The following is a 19,616-nucleotide window of genomic DNA, read 5'->3' as shown; positions in this document are numbered from 1 at the left end:
TGTGAGAAGGCCCGAGGAGAGGAAAGACCGAGTATAACGGGAGATCAGAATGGAGGCCAGGGTGAGCGCGTGAACTGAGGGAGGGAGGGGAGGCTCTGGGTGTCAGCAGGGCTCGGGGGTGCACAGACCCTTTGGCCATGAGAGGAGACCAGCATGTGTAGCAGGAAACCTTGAGACGTGAACTAAGGTTTCTTCCAATCTCCTATCTGCCTGCATTTTGGGGCACCCCATCACTCTCAGAAATTGCTTCTGATGCCGGGACCGGTTTGGCTCAATGGATAGAGCGTCGGCTTGGGGACTGAAGGGTCCCGGGTTCGATTCCGGTCAAGGGCATGTACCTTGGTTGCGGGCATATCCCCAGTAGGGGGTGTGCAAGAGGCAGCTGATCGATGACTCTCTCTCATCGATGTTTCTAACTCTCTATCTCTCTCCCTTCCTCTCTGTACAAAATCAATAAAATATATTTTTAAAAAAAGAAATTGCTTCTGATATGTGTGGCCCACAGTGAAGGGAAGAGCTGATGCGAGAAACAGAGATACTAAAAGGCCTTTAAGTTCAAAGACACACTCTTAAAGCTCATAGCTGAAATAATAGGCATGGAAGATAACACTGTTAGAGCCAGGCTTTCTGCATTTTCCTTAAGACCAGGGCCAGGGATGTCGCCTTTCACCACTCTTATTCAACATTACGGGTCCGGTGCATGAAATTTGTGCACTGGGGGAGTGTCCCTCAGCCCAGCCTGCCCCCTCTCACAAACTGGGAGCCCTCAGGGAATGTCCTACTGACAGCTTAGGCCCACTCCCCTTTGTGGGAGGTGACCAGGCTGACCAGAGGAAGCACCAGCCCCATCACCCCGCTGCTGCAGCCACTGCCAGTCACCGCAGCCACCAAGCTGTTTTCATCAGCATGGACTCCAGTCCCTTCACCAGGAAAAAAATGACAATTTTCTTTAGGTATTTTCAAGATGTGTCTTTCATAGTATATGCATTTCTTTCTTTCTCCTCCCCCCCCCACCACCTGAAGATAGGTTTCCATTGATTTTTAGAGAATGTGGAAGAGAAAGGGAAAGACAGAGAGAAACATCAAAGTGAGAGGAACACTTTGATTGGTTGCCTCCTGCATGAGCTCTGACCTGGGCCCCAGCCAGGGAGGAACCTGCAACCTAGGTACATGCCCTTGATCAGAATCGAACCCGGACCCTGCAGTTGGCAGGCCAAGGCATTATCCACTGAGCCAAACCGGCTAGGGCAGGATATGACATTTCTTAGCCCTCCAGCAGTGGACCTTTGTTTTTTTTCTCCAGGAGTGAGGTGGAAAAACCCTACATCACCTTTTTGGATTCTTATTACCCAAGTTACTAAGAATATTACCACTGGCAAACAGGGAGCTTAGCCAATGAGCGGTGAGAAAAGGTATTTCCTTTGTATTTCACACCCATAGCCTCCAATCTCTGGCTCCACCCCTGCCAAGGCCTAAAGTCTCCGGGCCTGGGCAGGGGGCCGCCAGCTCCCTCGATAGCCAGCTCCACCCGGTCAAGACCTAAAGCCTTGAGGCCTGAGGCAGAGGCTCCCCAGCTCCCTCCAATTGCCAGATCGCCCGGCTCCACCCCTGCCCAGGCCCCAAGCCTCTGGCCCAGGCTTAGGGCCTGGACAGGGGACCCCCAGCTCCCTCCAATCACCTGGATCCACCCCTGCCCCATTTCCAAGCCTCTGGCCAGGACAGGGAACCCCCAGCTCCCTCTAATCACCCTGCTCCACCCCTGCCCAGGAGCCCTCTGACTCGGGTCCTTCCCTGGTTGCTCATGACCCACAGGTGCCTACTTCAGAGTGACCTGGGTGCTGAGAAAGTTCCCGCGACCCAGGCTGCTGGGCGCCTACATATGCAAAGTAACCTCCATCTTTGTTGGGTTGATTTATATACTCACTCTGATTGGCTGTGGGCATAGCAGAGGTACCATCAATTTACATGTTTGTCTATAATATTATTAGGTAAGATACTACTGAAAGTCCTAGCCACAAGAATCAGTCAAGAATAAATAAAAGACCGGGACCAGTTTGGCTCAGTGGATAGAGCATTGGCCTGCGGACTGAAAGGTCCCGGGTTCAATTCCGGTCAAGGGCATGTACCTTGGTTTCGGGCACATCCCCAGTTGGGGGTGTGCAAGAGGCAGCTGGTCGATGTTTCTCTCTCATCGATGTTTCTAACTCTCTGTCCCTCTCAATTCCTCTCTGTGTAAAATCAATAAAATATATTTTTTTAAAAAAAAGAATAAATAAAAGGCATTCAAATTGAAAAGGAGGAAGTAAGCTGTCATTATTTGAAGATGACATGATACTATATAGAGAGAATTCTAAAGATTCCACCAAGAACTACCAGAACTGATAAATGAATTTAGTAAAGTTGCGGGATACAAAATGAATATTTAGAAATCAGATGCATTTTTATACACTAATAATAAACTATCAGGAATAGACACTAAGGAAACAATCTTATTTACAATTGCATAAAGAAATAAGTAGGGATAAATTTAAGCAAGGAGATAAAAGACCTGTACTTGGGAAATTATAAGACAATGAGGAAAGAAGTTGAAGAAAATCCTATATAATAAATAGGTAATATGCAAATTGACATCACTCGAACACACAAGATGGCCAGCATGGGAGGGCAGTTGTGGATGATCAGGCCAGAAAGGGAAAGCAGTAAGGAGGGACCAGGCCTGAAAGGGAGGGCAGTTGGGGCGATCAGGCCAGCAGAGGAGGCAGTTGGGAGCAAGCAGGCCTACAGGGGAGGGCAGTTGGGGGGGACCAGGCCTATAGGGGAGGGCATTTGGGGGCAACCAGGCCTGTAGGGGAGGGCAGTTGGGAGAGGCCAGGTTGGCAAGAGAGGGTAGTTGGAGGCAACCAGGTTTGCAGGGGAAGGCAGCTGGAGGAAACCAGGCCTGCAGGGAAGGCAGATAGGACTGTCGGGCCTGCAGGAGAGGACAGTTGGGGGTGACCAGGCCAGCAGGGTAGAGCAGTTTTAGGTGACCAAACTAGCAGGGAAGGGCAATTGTGGGGGACCAGGTCTTCAGGGGAGGGCAGTTTGAGTGGGGGGTGACCAGGCCTGCAGGGGAGAACAGTTTAGGGGTGACCAGGCCTGCAGAGGAGAACAGTTGGGACCAGGCCAGCAGGGGAAGGTATTTAGGGGTAACCAGGCCTGCAGGGGAGGATAGAACGGAGTGACCAGACTGGCAAGGGAAGGCAGTTGGGAGTGACCAGTCCGGGAGGGGAGAGCAGTTAGGGGCAATTGGGCCAGCAGGGGAGAGCAGTTGGGGAGAACTAGGCCTGCAGGAGAGGGCAGTTAGGGGCAATTGGGCCAGCAGGGGAACAGTTAGGCGTTGATCAGGCTTGCAGGTGAGTAGTTAGGGGGTGATCAGGCTCGCTGGCAGAAATGGTTAGGGGCAATCAGGTAGGCAGGCAGGCAGGCAGGCGAGTGGTTGGGAGCCAGCAGTCCTGGATTGTGAGAGGGATTCCAGATTGGAGAGGGTACAGGCTGGGCTGAGGGACAAACCCTACTCCCATGCACGAATTTCGTGCACCAGGCCTCTAGTGCAAAATAATGTTGAATGTTAATTGTAATTAAAAAATAAACTAGAAGAGTGAGGCTTTCTGAGAGGGAAAGTAATAATGGCAGCATTTATTGAGCATTTACTGTTCACCAAGCACAGGTAGTCAACCCTGAGGTACACATTGCTGCCTCTTTGCACAGAGGAGGAAACCAGGGCACAGAAAGGGACTGGCCTTGCCCACGGCACACAGCAGAGCTGAGACTTAAAGCCAAGCAGCCTGGCTCTGGAACCCATACCCTTGGGGGAAGGTTCGGTTTACAATGGTCTGGCTTTGAGTTTCAAGGTCAAAGGATGGCCTGCCCTCACTCCACCCCAAGGAGGGACTTGGAGGTGAAAGGTCAGGGATGAGGGTTTGGGGGAGTGCCTGGTACACAATGGGGCCTCAACCAGTACCTGTTGGACAGGCTGCCTGGGCAACATCAAGGGAAGAGAGGGGCTTCCTAGAGGCAGGGCAGGGGTCACCTGAGAGACACACCTGGGGGTTGGGAGGGGGGAGAAGGGGAGAGGCACAGGGTGGGGCTGCTGACAAGGGCAGAAAGAAACTTGAGTCCTGCAGAGGATGCCGGGGCTCCTGCCCTGGGTTCTGGGCCCGCCAGCGAACTGCTTGGGGAGGCATCCGGGACTTGTAGGAATGAATTAGCCTCTATGGGTTCTCCGTGACTAAGAACTTCAACTGTGCCCCTCTTTCTGCCCCTATAAAATCCATAGGTGTCTCTGGGAGAGCTCTCCTTCCGCTGTCAGCGTGGAGCTCTAGGCGGAGGCAGTCAGGGTCTGGGCTCAGGGACACTTTCGCCCCCACCCTCCCCTCTAGGTATGCCCAGCCCCTGGGTCCCCACAGGCCTCAAAAGCCTCCTAGTGGCTCTCGGAGAAGCTGGGGCAGAAGAGACAGCAGGTTATTGCTGGGAACCTACAAAGGAGATGGTGTGTGGGGTCACGGGTTGACCCAGCCGGGGTGGCGCAGGGTCACTTTGGGTCCGCGCTCAGCGGCTCCACCCGCAGCCACAGGCCGCCCTCCGCGCGCAGGATGAGCTCGGGCTTCCTGCGGGGGTTGTCCTCATCGCACAGGACGCGGAAGCGCAGCAGCGTGAGCGCCAGCACCACCTTCATCTCGGCCATGGCGAACGTCTGCCCGATGCAGTTCCTGTGGGCAAGGGAGATGGGGGGGCTCAGAGGATGCCCGGGCCCTGGCCCAAGACCCCATCCACGCCTGCAGAGATGGGGCAGGGCTATGTGCCCGGGATGGGGAGGGACTATGTGCCTGGGAGGGGTAGGGGCTACTGTGCCCCCCCCCCCCCCATGGAGATAGGGCTACTGTGCCCGGGAGGGGAGGGGCTGCTGTGCCCAGGATGGGGAGGGACTACAGTGCTGGGAACCGTGCAGGCTGGCAGATCCCCTGGCTCCAGCCCCAAACTCGAGCAGCACGCAGGCGCAGGCGGAAGCGGCTCTGAGCACATCGGGGTTCCTTCCTTGGACCCACCCAACCCCCCTAACCTCGGGGGAGGGAAGGGGAGGGAAGGAGAGGGAGGCTGTGTCCTTCTTCAGTCCCCCCTTCCCGCCCTCACTGCCCTCTGGGACCTCAGCCCGAGGTCCCTGCCCCATCACCCTCACCTGGGCCCCGCGGAGAAGGGAATGAAAGCCAGCGGTGACCGCTCCTGGACCTTCTCTGGTTCGAAGCGGAAAGGGTTATAGACCTGAGGGCGAGACCAAGACAGGCTGCTGGGTGGGGTCTCCGACAGCCCGCCTTGGAGGGGCAGCCTGATGTATGATGAGGGAGGTGATGTCTGATTTGCCAGGTCAGAACCCTGCTTACGCCCCCCCCCCCCAGGTTCCCCCAAGGGAGTGGACAAGGATGAGGGAGGGGGACGCAGCACCTCAGGGTCTGGCCACACGGTTGGGTTGTGATGGGTCCCAAAAATACTGATAAGGCAGGTAACACCTGTGGGAGAGGAGGGGTCAGTCGGGAGGAGGCCCCCTGCCTGAGGGGCCCCTCTTTCTGCGGCGTGGCTCCTCCCCCCGTCACGGCCAGCACCTTTGGGGATGACCCTGCCATCGGGGAGCGTGATGTCCTGGGTGCAGCAGCGGGAGATGACGGTGACCGGGGGGTGCAGGCGCAGGCTCTCCTTGATGCACATGGTCAGGAAGGGCAGCTGGGCCAGGTCGTCCCTAAAAACCCACACAGTTTTCCACTCACAGCAAAGCCAGGCACCACCACACACACACACACACACACACACACACACACACACACATACACCACTTCCCAGCTCCATGAGATCGTCTCTCTGTGCAACATAAATTCCAGAGGGATCGAATATCTCCAGACTCAATGAGCTGTGTACATTAGATGTGCACAGCTTTCTGTATGTCAATCACACTTCCATAAAGTGGTTTAAAATTAAAAGAAAAGGCCGAGCCGAAACCGGTTTGGCTCAATGGATAGAGCGTCGGCTTGGGGACTGAAAGGTCCCGGGTTCGATTCCGGTCAAGGGCATGTACCTTGGTTGTGGGCATATCCCCACTAGGGGGTGTACAAGAGGCAGCTGATCGATGACTCTCTCTCATCGATGTTTCTAACTCTCTATCTCTCTTCCTTCCTCTCTGTACAAAATCAATAAAATATATTTTTTTTAAAAAAGAAAAGAAAAAAAGACAAGGCCGAAACCGGTTTGGCTCAGTGGTAGAGTGTCTGACTGCAGACTGAAAGGTCCCAGGTTCGATTCCTGTCAAGGGCATGGACCTGGGTTGCGGGCACATTCCCAGTAGGGGGTGTGCAAGAGGCAGCTGGTCGATGTTTCTCTCTCATCAACGTTTCTAGCTCTCTATATCTCTCCCTTCCTCTCTGTAAAAAAATCAATAAAATATATATTTTTAAAAAAGAAAAGAAAAGAAAATCAGTGTCACAAAACTACTAGGGAAAATTCCAGAAGCTTTTCTGAACAACACCAGAATGCCAACCATAAAAAGGTTTACAAATTTGCATTAAAAAACATTCTTTATGGCAAGAGAGCAAAATCAAAAGGCAAATGAGTAAGAAAGAAAAAAACACACATCCAATATTTTACTTATCACGATAAGATAGTAGCTAATGCAGTTAGGCAAAGGATAAAAGGAGAGGAATATAATTTGAATGTGAGCATAAATGTGCCATTTCTGGCAGATGGTGATTTCATAATTAGAAAACAAGAGAATCCACTGGAAGAGCTAAATTCTTTTTCTTTAATCCCCTTCTTTTTGTGTGATGAATTAAACTTCTAATAGCTGATATAGTTAACTGGTTCATAACTGGAAAACTATAAAACTACCCCTGAAAGAACACACGGGAAATTATTGTGGAAATTACTCCTAGGGTGAGGATTAAGAAGAATGTTTATTTACCTTTTTAAAATATATTTTTATTGCTTTCAGAGAGGAAGGGAAAGGAAGAGATAGAAAAATGATGAGAGAGAATCATTGATCGGCTGCCTCCTGCATACCCCCTACTGGGGATCAAGCCTGCAACCCGGGCATGTGCCCTTGACCAGAATCGAACCTGGGACCCTTCGGTCCCCAGGCCGACACTGAGCCAAACTGGTTAGGGCTGGGCTGTCTCTTTTTACCTAACTGGGCCAGGTCAGTAGATACATGCAAACATTGACTGATCAGCATTCAGGGTCACAGCAGACAAGCTCTTTCCGCCCTCAGCCTTGCCCATCTTCCTGTCAACTCGCGCCCCTGGGCTGGGACTGTTCCCCCACCAGCTGGGAACTCCCAGAATGCACCAAGCTGAAGATGGGGGACAGTGTGGCAGTGTTTGTTGAATAGGGACTGGGTGGGAGAAGATCCAGGTGTAACTGGACAAGAGTTGAGTGGCTTTATGTCTAGATGTTCCCTATGAATCCTGGACTGAACAATACCGAAGGGATTAAGAGGCAAGAGATAAGTAAGTATTAAGGTTGTGAAGATATTTGGGGAGGAAAATGTTATATCAGAGAGGACAGGAAGGGAGTGGACTCAGTGAATATGCCTTTCCACATGGTCACTAACTTTCTCAGCAGCCCAGATCTTTCTGTCCCAAAAGCCTGTAACTTCTTCCCTGCTATCCAGGCTGGATACCAGACCCTGCCTCTGGCCTCTGCTTCTGTTCCCACTAAATGGGAGGACACAGTGACAGAATCCGCAAAAAGATCTTCCCTCTCCCCCACTTTGGGGACAGAGCCCGTCAGAGGGGCTCAGGAAGAGGTCAGGAAGACCCGCACTCACCATTCTATCTCTGGAGGCTCACGGTCCTCCAGCAGCTGTCGCACCTCCTGCCGGCAGCGCTCCTGGTATTCCGGGTGCTTCGCGAGGTTGTACAGGACCCAGGAGAGGCCGCTGGCGGTGGTGTCATGGCCTGGGAGGTGATCAGACGGGCTGGGGTCTCTGGACTACCGCAGAGCCAGAGGGTGGGCCGTGCCCTCATAGTAAGGCCCTCGGGGAGGGTGGGGAGGATCGGGTAGGGTGGGGTGAACCAGGGCCCACCTGCTAGGTCCCTGGGATAGAGAGACCCCTCCCCCGCTGGAATCCCACACCAGGACCCTTACCCTCAAACATGAAGGTGTCAGCCTCAGCTCGGATGTCCTCATCGGACAGCCCCTTCCCATCTTCATCCTGGAGAGAAAGCAGGACTCCCCAAATCACACTGGCTCTGATGGCCCCTGAGGCAAACTCTGACGTTCCATCGTCCATTCAGAAGCCGAAGCCCACAATGCACTCCTAGGCCTCCTTCCTCACCAACACCAAGAGGCCTCGACCCACAGGCCTCCTCCTGGCCTCACTGCCTCCTGGTGGAGAGGGCTTTCTGGTTTTAAAAACGTTACTGGCAACCTGGGTCACAGATGATTGAATTGCCGTGGAAATTAGAAAGTGAACATTGCTCCAGAGCCAGTGGCTCACATTCTAGGATGGTCAATCCAGAGGCTCTACCTTGCCTGGACATGAGGAATGAGTTATAAATCTATAGAACCTATAGACTTTGCCTTCTCAAAGGATTTGTTTATGCTCCAAAACCACAACAAATCCCCTCTTCCTCCTCCTCCTCTTCCTTTTTCTCCTTCTCCTTCTCCTTCCCCTCTCTCTTCCTCCCCCCACCTACTGAAGAAAGGGCAGATGTGCCAGCTGTCCCATGTAAGTTCTAAGATTCAAAAGATTTAGTACCTTTCTTGTGATGCAAGCATGGTAGACATATCTTGTAGCCCTCAGAAGAATGTGGGATTGGGGAACCAGGACTATAGTTCTAATCTGGCTACTATTACTGCTATAAGTAATAATGGGCTGCTCTGATCCACAGTCTGGTATCCTATCTAATAAAAGAGTAATATGCAAATTGACCATCACTCCAACACACAAGATGGTTGCCCCCATGTGGACACAAGATGGCCAGCAGTGGAGGACAGTTAGGGGTGACCAGGCCAACAGGGGAGGAAAGTTGGGGGTGACCGGGCCTGCAGGGAAGGGCAGTTGGTAGGGGGGAACCTAGGCTTGCAAGGGGGGGGGCAATTAGTGGTGACTAGGCCTGCAGGGGAGGGCAGTTAGGGTGACCAGGCCTGAAAGAGAGGGCAATTAGGGGCAAACAGGCTGGCAGGGGAGTAGTTAGGGGGTGATCAGGCTGGCAGGCAGAAGCAGTTAGGGGAAATCAGTAAGGCAGGCGGGTGAGCAGTTGGGAGCCAGCAGTCCTGGATTGTGAGAGGGATTGGGATTGGGCCTAAACAGGCAGTTGGACATCCCTCAAGGGGTCCCAGATTGGAGAGGGTGCAGGCTGGGCTAAGGGACACACCCCCATGCATGAATTTTGTGCACCGTCCCATAGTGTGTGTGTGTGTCTGTGTATGTGTGTGTGTGTGTGTGTGTGTGTGTGTGTGTGTTTTAAACTAACTTATTAAAAGTAGAATAAAACCTCAGGCCCTTCACAGTTTCAAACTTAGCAATCCCCTACAGGCTGCACTGCACACAGTCGTCTCTAAAACGTATCTCTGACTATCCCTCCCTTCCTCAAGCACCCTCCATGGCTCCCCCGGGCCCCCTGCAACAAATCCCAGCTCTTCAATTTGACATTGGCAATCGAGGCCCGTTCTTCCTTTTCCACTCCGATGCCCAAGAAGCCCACCTTGGTCAGCAGGAGCACATCAATGAAGTCCAAAGTTTTGGCCTTGGCCTTGGCCCTCAGGAAGTCCTCCACACCCTGATCGGGGAGGGTGCGGCGCCGCTCCCGGATGACAGCGTCCGTGAAGTCGTGCACCAGGCGGCAGGCCCGGCGGAAGCGCTGTCCATCGGGGGTGAGGTAGTACAGGAAGTCATAGTGCAAGAGGAGCTGATGGTGCCGTTTGGTCACAAGGGCACTGAGCTCCAAGATGGCGGCAATGTAATCGCTGGGCCTCCTGCAGGATGAGGGGAGGGAAGGAAGCCACGACTTGGTTCACTTATAGCCTGAGGTGGACCCCCCACCAGAAGCCAGGAGCTAACTCCCAGTAGGAAACAACTGAGAAGCCAGGATCAGACGGCCCTGCAGATACATGGTAGGATGACCCAGAAACAGGATTTTCCCTGAGCAGCCTCCATGCCCCAGGCACCCGGAGCCATGCATAAACATCATGCTCCTCTCTTCTCTCTCCTCCCCAGTATCTGCCCTTCCCCTTCCCTGAACTTCCCACGCAGCTCAGACTTCATCCTCTCCTAACTGGACAATGGGCCCCGCCCCCTCCCTAGTCTCCTTGCATCTTAGTCAACACCATCCAATTGGTCTTCCCTGGAGTGAGATGTCCAAGCTTAGCGTGGGTCACAACACGCGCCTGCTCAGACGCCGTCCATGGCTCCCTGGAAGCCTCAGGATAAGGATCACACCCCACTTCCTGACTTATGAACAGCCCAGAGATCTCACCCCTGCTAAGCCCTCTCACTTCACTTCTCCTCACTGTTTCACCCACGCTGCTCATTCCAGACTCCTGGCCTTTAGCGAACCGATCTATCTACCTGAAGGGATGGCTCTTTCTCATTTCCCTCCCCCTTGTCCTTCGATGTCCAGCCCTGACCCACCTCTTCCAGGAAGGCCCTTAGGATTGCCCTGCTTAGGATTGCCCAGGAAGGCCCTTAGGATTGCCCTTAGGGAGTAGGTATCCCCCTCCACCTACTCCCTTGGGCCCGTGGTGCATGCTCCCAGGCTCTGGAGAGAGACTTACTCCTGGCAATTGCTGTCAAAACTGAAGACACATTTCTGCAGACTGTCCAGGGTCATGAGGCTGATGTGCTCAAACATGTCCAGGCGGGTGCTGCCCTCGGAGGCCAGGCGCTTCCACTTGGCCTGGACAGAGACAGGGATCGAGCTGGGGCTTCCCTGAGCCCTGCCCCAACCCAACCACCTGGATGGAGCCCCAGACCCTGCCTCTTGGTTCTCTGCCCCAGGCACCCATCCCCGGGGAGGACCAGGCTTGAGTGGGAGTAGAAGATATTACTCTTGGGGCAGGAAGAGCCCGTGGCTAGAAGGCAGGAGACCTGGGTCAAAGGTTCACATTCTTGACAATGTGGTTTTTCAACAACTACCGTTATGAATTGGAACCTATTGCACTGCTGTTTAGTTCTGTGTGGCCTTTTGACTTGCGTTGGCCAATAGACTGTGGTGAGAATGAGGAGGTGCTGATTCTAATCCAGGATCTCCAGAGGGATTGCAGCCACCTCTCAGTCTCTTGGAACCCTGCCTCTGCTGTGTGAACAGCCTGAGATGCCCAGGAAGGAGAGAGAGGGAGAGAATCCCATGAAGCCAAGGCTCGTTGTCCCAGCTGAGAGCTTCCTAGGTCAGCGTGCAGCCAGTCGAGGCCCATTATCATGAAAAGACTGAGCCCAGAGCAGCAGAGCTGCCCCCAGCTGGCCACAGGTAATGAGTAACCACAGCCACACCCAGAAGACCCCTCCAATGGGCTCACAGGCTTGTTGGCCAATAACAACCCTTATTGTTTTGAAATGGTTTGTTACTCAACAATAATTAGTGTGCAATAGTCATCATTCTCATCCATCCAGTCTCAGAATGCCAAGGCTTCTGTGGGGGAAACATATAAACTAATGCCTTCTGAACACCTACTATGGATCAGGGACATGGCTCCATTGTATCATCATCCCACTACGAAATTATTCCCACTTTACAGCTGAGGAAACTGAGGTTCAGAAAGGAAGAGCAATGGCCCAAAATCTACCCAGCAGAGTCAGAATGCCAGTCAAGATGCCTCTGAGCCCCCACTACCCCCGGGGCTCCACTGAGACCCTGACTGAGTTCAAGAGGCTCACGTGCATGATATTCACGCTGTCGTTGAAGATCTTCATGTAGGGCTTTAGGATGTTGAAGTGGAAGGCGGGGGTCAGCAGGCGGCGGTGGTGGCTCCACTTGTCACCAGCACTCAGCAGAAGCCCATCCCCTGGCAGAGGCAGCCACAGGGAGTGGGCAAGGTAGGACCTTCTCCTGGTCCCCCAAGAGTGTCCCCAACCTGCTCCACCCTCAGTTACTCACCCAGCCAGGGCTTCAGAGAGCTGTAGAAGAGCATGTCTTTGGGGGCGATGGCAGCTGACATGAAAGAAGACCATCAGGACCGTGGAGTGGGGGAGGAGAAGGAAGGGGGCTGCCAGCCAGGGGTCTGCATTCCCCCTCCATACCCAGCATAGCAGAAATGGGACAAAGGCAGTGGAAATGGCGAGAAGTAGGGAGGTGAGGGAACACCAGACCAGGCTGCAACACAGAGCAGAGCAAAGGCAGAGCCCAAATACACACTCCTACATTGCTTAGGACACATCTTAACATGGCACAACATGTTTTAGCACGCCTTGAGGTGGCTCCTACATGGACCAACATGCTCTACATACACAAGCACAACACAACACTCTACAAGATGCCTTTACATGGGCCTCAGACCACCCCATCTTCACCAGCACTCTCTGACATCTGCTGGGACATCTGACATGGCCCCAAGGTGTTTTAACATGTCCTGACATGGCTCAAACAAGCATGACAGACCCTGACATGATGCAACATACTCTGATATGGAATCAAAGACAATCAGACATCTCCAGATAGTATTTAAATATGTTCCCATTAATGTCACAGATGTGAACCAGGTGTGACCCATACGCTAGGACCTGCCTTCACAAGACTCACATAAGGTCTCAGACATTTCTTAGCGGGACCCTGGGTCTCAGACACCAGACAGATCCAGAGCATGGCCCAGACATGATCAGCAGCAAAACCAGACAATCTCAAATGGCGTCTCAGACAAGCACCACCAGACAGTCCCCAACACGCCTCAGAGGCATTGGCCAAGCTGAGCCCCAGACATGACTGAGGCCAGTTCCCTTTGACCCCAGGTATAACATTTATGAGCTGTCACTAGGACACACGTGGAAACATAAACGTGACCAGGGATGGCCATTGAAAGATGTCACCCAGGGGTGAACAGACACAACTAGAGGTGGGGCAGGTGGGGTCCAAGTGAGACGGAGGCAGTGGCGTCTCCGCCACAGCCCCTCCTGTCAGCACCTGGGTCACCTGCCCAGCGGGAGGCAGCACGAAGACCTCAGCGAGGAGCAAGCTGTGGCCAGAGGGGTGTCTACCTGAGGCAAAGAGCACGGGTTTGATGTAGGTGGGGTGGAAGATGCGAATGACCGCGTACGAGGGCCCCACCCACCAGCAGCACACATCCCCAAAGGTGCTCGCCAGGCCCTGTTCGTACAGCAGACCTTCCTCTGAGCTCCGAATCTGGAGAGGAACAAAGACGACCCTGTTCGCGCTGTGAAGGTGGCCAAGAGAAGACTCTGATCCAGGAGGTCCTCCTCCTCCTGGGGCCCCTCCCTGTTCCCTCAATGCTCAGCACTGGGGGTCTTTTCTCATTTGGATTCCAGGCACCACATTCACCTGGCTTCTCTTCTGTCCCCATTTTCTATAATACATAAGGAAACGGAGGCTCTGAAGAGCAAATGTCACCTATTCGTGGTCTCCCAGACAGTAGGCGGGAAGCCTGAGACCGGAGCCCGGGCCTGTCTGAATCCAGGACCTGCGTCCTTAACTACTGAACTTCGTTGAACTCCAAACACAATGATTCTGAGAACCCTATGCCTGCCATGATGGGGCATGAGAGTGGCAGTGACTGAGTGGGGAACTGTCCCTGTCCATCGGGGGTGAGGTAGGACAGGAAGTCGAGGTAGCCAGGGAGATTAGAGTGAATCCTGCAGCTTTTCCTGGAACTGTTGGGAATACGCTCACTTTTCCACGGGGGGGTTGAGCTTCTGAAGGGCTCATAGAGGAAAACAGAACCAAAAAAGTGAAGACAGATTCCTGAGGACATTCTTGGGCACCTGGATCCAGCTGTGCCTGAAGGCAACATCCATGGACGGGACCGTCCATGGAGTCCCTTCCTTGGCTTAGACCACACAGGGTTGAGTTTCCACCACTCAGAACTGCAAGAGACCTCAGCGGGTCAACGAGAACCAGAGTCACCAGAATGCTGGCGTCAGAGCCCGGCTCTCTGTCACATGCTGCCTTGTCCCCGGCCCGGCCTCAGCTCTCTGGTGGTGAGAAGAGTGGAACGCAAAGGACAAGACCCAGGCAGGGGTGGGCTCTCCTTGGGGCTATTCCTGGAGGAGCTGGAGGATGGGGTAGAAGGAACAGACCCACCAGCGGTGGGCACCGCAGAAATCGCAAGCCCTCGTTGCTCTGGGCCTGGAGGGAGGGGCGCGGGGGCCAGTCTGGGATGCTAGCAGTGCCCACTGCATTACTCTGCCCTCTGCTTTGAAAACACCCTCCTCCTAGTTCCAGACCCGGTTCCAGCAGCTCCTCCTCCAGGAGAGACCCTGCTTGTCTCCTGGGCTGTCTTATCCTGCCTCTGACCAATCCGGACCACACCAGGCCGAGGGTCGGGGGTCCCTCATCCTGATTCGGCTCCTCAAGACTGGGAGCTCCTGCTCCAGACAGAACCTTGGAGGGAAGCCTCTCGGGGCGCAGGGGTGCCCAGGACATCAGGTCAGAAGCAGATGGCATGAGGGGGAGCGGGTGGTGAGATGCAGGTTTGAATACGTGGGGAAAAGGAGGAAGATGCTAAGAGGAAGGAGGGGGAGAGGGCCAAGTCCTGCAGCAGCCGCAGTGAAGCGTGACAGGGAGGGGCGGGAAGCCCCCGCTGTGCCAGGGCACCCACCACCAGCAGCTCAGTGTGGGTACCTGAGGCGTTGGTGAGAGCCCGGACCATGTCAGGGTGGCACAGAATGACGAGGGGGATGGCGGGGCCCTGCCAGCTCAAAAATCCCTGCGGGTAGGTGGCCACCAGCTGAGTTACATCCTTCATGCCCTGCTCTGTGGGGAGGACCTGAAAGCAAGGCAGGGTGGTCACGCCTCAAAGGAGCCACAGCAGGCGCCCCTGCAGCCTCTGCACTGGAGAGTGTGTCGGGTTTTGCCTGGATGGGATAACCTGCTTCCTCCTGCTCCTCCCCCCTCATGGCTCCTTCCCCCTGAACGTGGGTTCTGGAGGCCTCCCCAGCCGTCAGGGTGCACCCCAGGCACAGGACCAGATTCCCAGGGGCAGGTGTGAACTCTGCCCATCAACCAGGAGGGCGTTTCCCACCTTTCAGCCCCTTCTGCCAGCCAGGCTCCATGTATAATGCGTCCTGCCTATCTCTCCTCTACCTATCTACCATCTACCTATCGATCGATCATGTATCTATTATCTATCATCTATCTATCTACCATCTACCTATCTGTCATCTATCTATCACCTATCTATCATCTATCATCTACCATCTATCATCTATCTACCATCTAGCTATCTGTCATCTATCACCTATCTATCATCTATCATCTACCATCTATCATCTATCTACCATCTACCTATCTGTCATCTATCACCTATCTATCATCTATCATCTACCATCTATCATCTATCTATCTATCTATCTATCTATCTATCTATCTATCTATCTTTTATCTAACAGTACATCAAGTCTGTCAGTTTGTGCATCTACCTATCTATCTACCTAATAGTGGATTCTGTCTGTCTATCTATCACCTATTATCTACCTACCTGTCATAGTTCGTCCTGTCTATCTATCTCTCTTCTACCTATGGGCGTGCCCAGCAATCATGCTATTTACAAATGAAGAAACGGAGGCCACACACCCCCAAAGGGGAAGGAGGGCAGGTCCCCTACTGGTGATCCTCTTCAGTCCCTCAGGATGCCGCATCCAAGCCTGACAGCTGAACTGGTTTGGCTCAGTGGATAGAGTATCAGCCTTCGGACTGAAAGGTCCCGGGTTCGGTTCCGTCAAGGGCATGTGCCTTGATTGTGGGCACATCCCCAGTGGGGAGTGTGCAGGAGGCAGCTGATGGATGTTTCTCTCTCATCGATGTTTCTAACTCTCTATCCTCTTTGTTAAAAAAATCAATAAAATATATATTTTTAAAAAACAAAAATAAAAATAAAGCCTGACAAATACCCCAGGTGCCCCAGACAGGTGAGCATACCTGTTTTCACCCTAGTGACCTGCCCCCTGACCCCCAAGGACCCAGAGGGAAGGACTCATGATGAGCTTGGTCCATAAAGGGAGAGTGACTCAGCTGAGGTCACACAGCAAGAGGGGCTGGAGGAGACAGAGCAGGGATGCCAGCCCCACAGCTGAGCTGCCGAGGGGGAGGTGGAACGGCGGTAACTTCCATCCCAAGACCCAGAATCTCAGGCTGAACTTGGGAATGTCCTCGGGTGAACTTGGCCACAGTGAGCGGCAAAATCACAGGCTGTCCTTCCCCAAGCTAATTCTCATTCCAGACAGGATAGGAAAGCTGCAGGGGCCGCGGGGAGCTGGATATCCATCCCTTTGGCCTTGACTGAGGAGGGGAGGGGTGACGGCAAATTCACCACTTCGGGACTCAAACATTGTGCGCCAGCCCCGGGCCTGTGAGCTGCAGACAGACTGCCTGCTCCCCGTCAAGCTGGAGACCCAGATAAGAAGTAATCAGACAATTAAACTGTACAATTAAAAAGAAGCAGGACCAAGCCAAAGGTCAAAGTCTGGGGTGTGGCAGGAGCTGAAGAAGGCTTCCAAAAAGAGAAATGAGTGGCCAACTTTAGCCAGGTTGGGCAACAGGCCCCTTGAGACATCTTGGGAGAGAAGAGGAAGGTGAGGGGACGGTAAGCCAGGACGGAGACGGGACGGGGAGCTGTGCCCCTGTGGGTGGGGGTGAGCAGACAGACAGGGAGCAAACCCTGGACAGTGCCCCTGCGGTGTCTGAAGGCTCACTGTGGACACCGGGAGTCCTGGGGGGGCCCAGCTCTGTGCAGCCACCCTGGGACCCCCTCAGAGGTGCACTAATGTGGGGAAGGCAGACGGAAATGGACCCAAAGCAGGGAGAGGGCAAGGATGTGGGGATGGCAGAGTGGAGGAATGAGTGAGAAAAGAGGGGGTCCCCTTAACCCCCTTCACTTCTCTGCTGTCCTAGACCCTAGCCCAACCCCTAAGCCCCATTGCCAGCCCCTTGGGGAGTACATCTACCCTAATACCCAAGACCCACTTGGCTGCCCACACTCACCATGCCCAGGTGACCCCAAAACCAGCTCCGCATTGGGGGCTGCGGGAAACATCGGAGGCGAAGAGAGGTGTCATAGACGGTGAAGATCCAGGCCAGGAAGCGGACCAGGAACCAGGAGGCTCCCAGCAGCAGCAGGAGTAGCCACGGGGAGGCTGCCAGCGGCCCCAGTCCCAGCCAGGACAGGCTCAGCTGCAGCATCCTGCAGGGCAGGCAGAGGGTGAGCTCCTGAGGCCTAGGACGGGGACCGGGGACCGTAATGAGGAAGCTCAGGGGCAGAGACCCGCCTACAGAGGGAGGGGGGGTGTGGAACAGGGTCAGGGAGGACCAGGTGCATGCTGGGACAGGTCAGGGAGGGCTCAGGGATGGGTGGATGGGGGCTCGGGAGGGAAGGGACACCCAGGGAAATAACAGAGGAAGAGCCAGAGAGGGAGAGAGAGAGACAGAGAGTTCGATTACCCACTGTTATCCACCCAACTCCCAGGCCAGCTCTCCCTGGAGCCACCACGGCCTTGACCAACACCTCTCCCCACCCTGGACCAGGATCCTCAGCTCCCTGACCCCTCTTCCCCCCCACCTCTTCAGCCCTCCCCTCCGAGACTGGCACCTTCTGTCTCGAGCAGCTAGTTCCACACAACCTCCTCTCCCCTCCTCTGGGAAGTCTTTGACCCCATGTCTGACCTGGGGGAGGCCAGGAGAGGCTGGGCCAAACCAGCCAATCCCCAAGCACCTGCTTATCTCCACCCCAGCTGGCACTAGCCCAAGCAGAGGGTGGGGAGGAGGCTTCAGTGTTGTCAACATTGCTCAGGGTCACGCAGGGTGGACACTGGGTCCTCGGGACTCAGCACCCCCCAGAGGGGTCAAGGGTAGGTTGGGGGCAGGCAAAGTTGACTCTGGGCCCCCAAGGCTACTGCCTCCCCTTCCCTCGTGAGACCAGGGTGCGGCAGGCAAAAGCTTGAACTTCACTGTTGAGTTGTCCGGAACATCTGCCGAGCTGCTCCCTCCGAGCGTGGCGTGCACCTTCTCCGCCCAGCGCTTGTGGTGCAGTTTATTGGCTCAGAGTCATGAAACTCAGAGGCCGAAGCCTGACAGGAATTAGAGTCCTGCCTCCTCACCCAGACCCGCCTGCTGTGAGGAGAAACCAGCACACAGCCCGGCTGGAAACTGTCCCGTTGGATTCAGGGCGGGAAGGAGCCAGCGGGGAGAGGGCACCAGGAGGCGAGGGGGTAAGTCTGAGGGGTCCTGACAGGAGAGGGCAGACTGGGGGATGCTGAGTGAGTTTAACTCTGTCCTCGCTCGCTCGCTCGCTCGCTCTGAATGATGGCTGTGCCGGCCCGCCCTCCTTCCCCCCTGCGATCAATCTTCCATCCGGGATGGTGAATGAGTTCTTGAGGGGGAGACAGAGGAGGGTTACAGAGGAAGGAGGGAAGGATCAGGAGCCCCAAAAGAGCTGGAGTGAAGGGAACGAGCTGACAGCTAGTACTTGTGCTGCTGTGTGCAGTGCCCCACGGAAAGCAAAGCCACTCGGCTCAAAAGATTGTGAGTACAGTGTGCCTACTGTGTACTGGAGACCTCAAAGAGCGTTCATACTCAGTGCCAGGTACTCGGCATAAAGTGTGCCTACTATGTGCCAGGTGCTCTATACAAAGCACATTTACTACGTGCCAATTACTCTCCACAGAGTGTGCCTACTGTGTGGAGAGGTAATTTAAAAAGCATGCTTCGCCCAGACCAGTTTGGCTCAGTGGATGGAGAATTGGCCTGCAGATTGAGGGGTCCTGGGTTCGATTCCGGTCAAGGGCATGTACCTTGGTTGCCAGCACATCCCCAGTAGAAGGTGAGCGAAAAGGCAGCTGATCGATGTTTCTCTCCCATCAATGTTTCTGACTCTCTAACCCTCTCCATTCCTCTCTGTAAAAAATCAATAAAATATATTTTTTTAAAAATAAAAAGCATGCTTATTGCGTGTCAGGTGCACTATATGAAGTGTGCCTACTGTGTGTCAGGTGTGCTATATAAAGTGCATCTACTGTACGTCAAGTACTCTAGCAAATACTGTCTGCCATATGCTAAGTATTGTACGTAAAGCATGTCTACTGTATGCTGGGCACGCTCCATGATGCATGCCTACTAAGTGCCAGGAGCTCCAGATAAAGCACACCTACTGCATGCAGGGTACTCCATGTAAAGCATGCCTGCTGTGTGCCAAACATTTTGCATAAAGAGTGCCTACTGAGTACTCACCCTACTATATAAAGCAGGCCTACTATGTGCTGGTTACTCATATAAAATGCTCCTCTGTGTATCAGGTGCGCCACATAAAGTAAACCTATTACGTGGCAGATGTTCTGCCTGCAAGGCAAGGCACCTCCCCTCGCCTCAGCCGCGTGGTCCAGAGCCCTAGGGGTCAGGCAGAGAGGCCCAGGTGACAGCATCCCCAGGAGCTGTGGT

General features: G+C 54.1%; 1 protein-coding gene across 9 annotated transcripts; it reads right to left on the bottom strand.

Moving 5' to 3' along the window:
• Positions 1–2,288: 2,288 nt before the first annotated feature.
• Positions 2,289–17,837, bottom strand: LOC311623616 (cytochrome P450 4F3). Of its 9 annotated transcripts, none has more exons than XM_084885939.1 (13): positions 17,773–17,837; positions 17,169–17,367; positions 14,811–14,955; positions 12,117–12,170; positions 11,897–12,024; positions 10,798–10,919; positions 9,729–9,999; positions 8,167–8,233; positions 7,847–7,976; positions 5,637–5,770; positions 5,479–5,543; positions 5,216–5,298; positions 2,289–4,748 (listed from the first exon to the last, which is right to left on the bottom strand). In XM_084885939.1, exons 2-13 carry the CDS (start codon positions 17,364–17,366, stop codon positions 4,571–4,573), a joined length of 1,575 nt encoding a protein of 524 aa, XP_084742065.1. In that variant the 5' UTR covers position 17,367; positions 17,773–17,837; the 3' UTR covers positions 2,289–4,570. The 9 variants fall into 9 exon arrangements, with proteins under 9 accessions (XP_084742065.1, XP_084742073.1, XP_084742069.1 ...); XM_084885947.1 differs by having other exon boundaries at positions 17,743–17,823; XM_084885943.1 differs by lacking the exon at positions 14,811–14,955 and adding an exon at positions 13,211–13,355 and having other exon boundaries at positions 17,773–17,813.
• Between the last annotated feature and the right edge of the window lie 1,779 nt (positions 17,838–19,616).

The sequence above is a fragment of the Pipistrellus hanaki genome, assembly GCF_964339955.1.
Source record: "Pipistrellus hanaki genome assembly, chromosome: 5".
In the NCBI taxonomy this organism is placed as follows: domain Eukaryota; kingdom Metazoa; phylum Chordata; class Mammalia; order Chiroptera; family Vespertilionidae; genus Pipistrellus; species Pipistrellus hanaki.
Note: the sequence above shows the minus strand (reverse complement) of the source record. Positions and strands in the feature narration are given on the sequence as shown.

What these genes read in the sequence shown, in the direction of transcription:
- LOC311623616 (XM_084885939.1), bottom strand. Translation starts at nt 17,366, where the DNA reads ATGCTGCAGCTGAGCCTGTCCTGGCTGGGACTGGGGCCGCTGGCAGCC. An exon ending in GGCTCTCACCAACGCCTCAG is followed by an intron (nt 12,171 to 14,810) that starts GTACCCACACTG and finishes CTTTCATGTCAG; the next exon opens with CTGCCATCGCCCCCAAAGAC. An exon ending in ATGTGCTCCTGCTGACCAAG is followed by an intron (nt 8,234 to 9,728) that starts GTGGGCTTCTTG and finishes CTTTCTCTCCAG; the next exon opens with GATGAAGATGGGAAGGGGCT.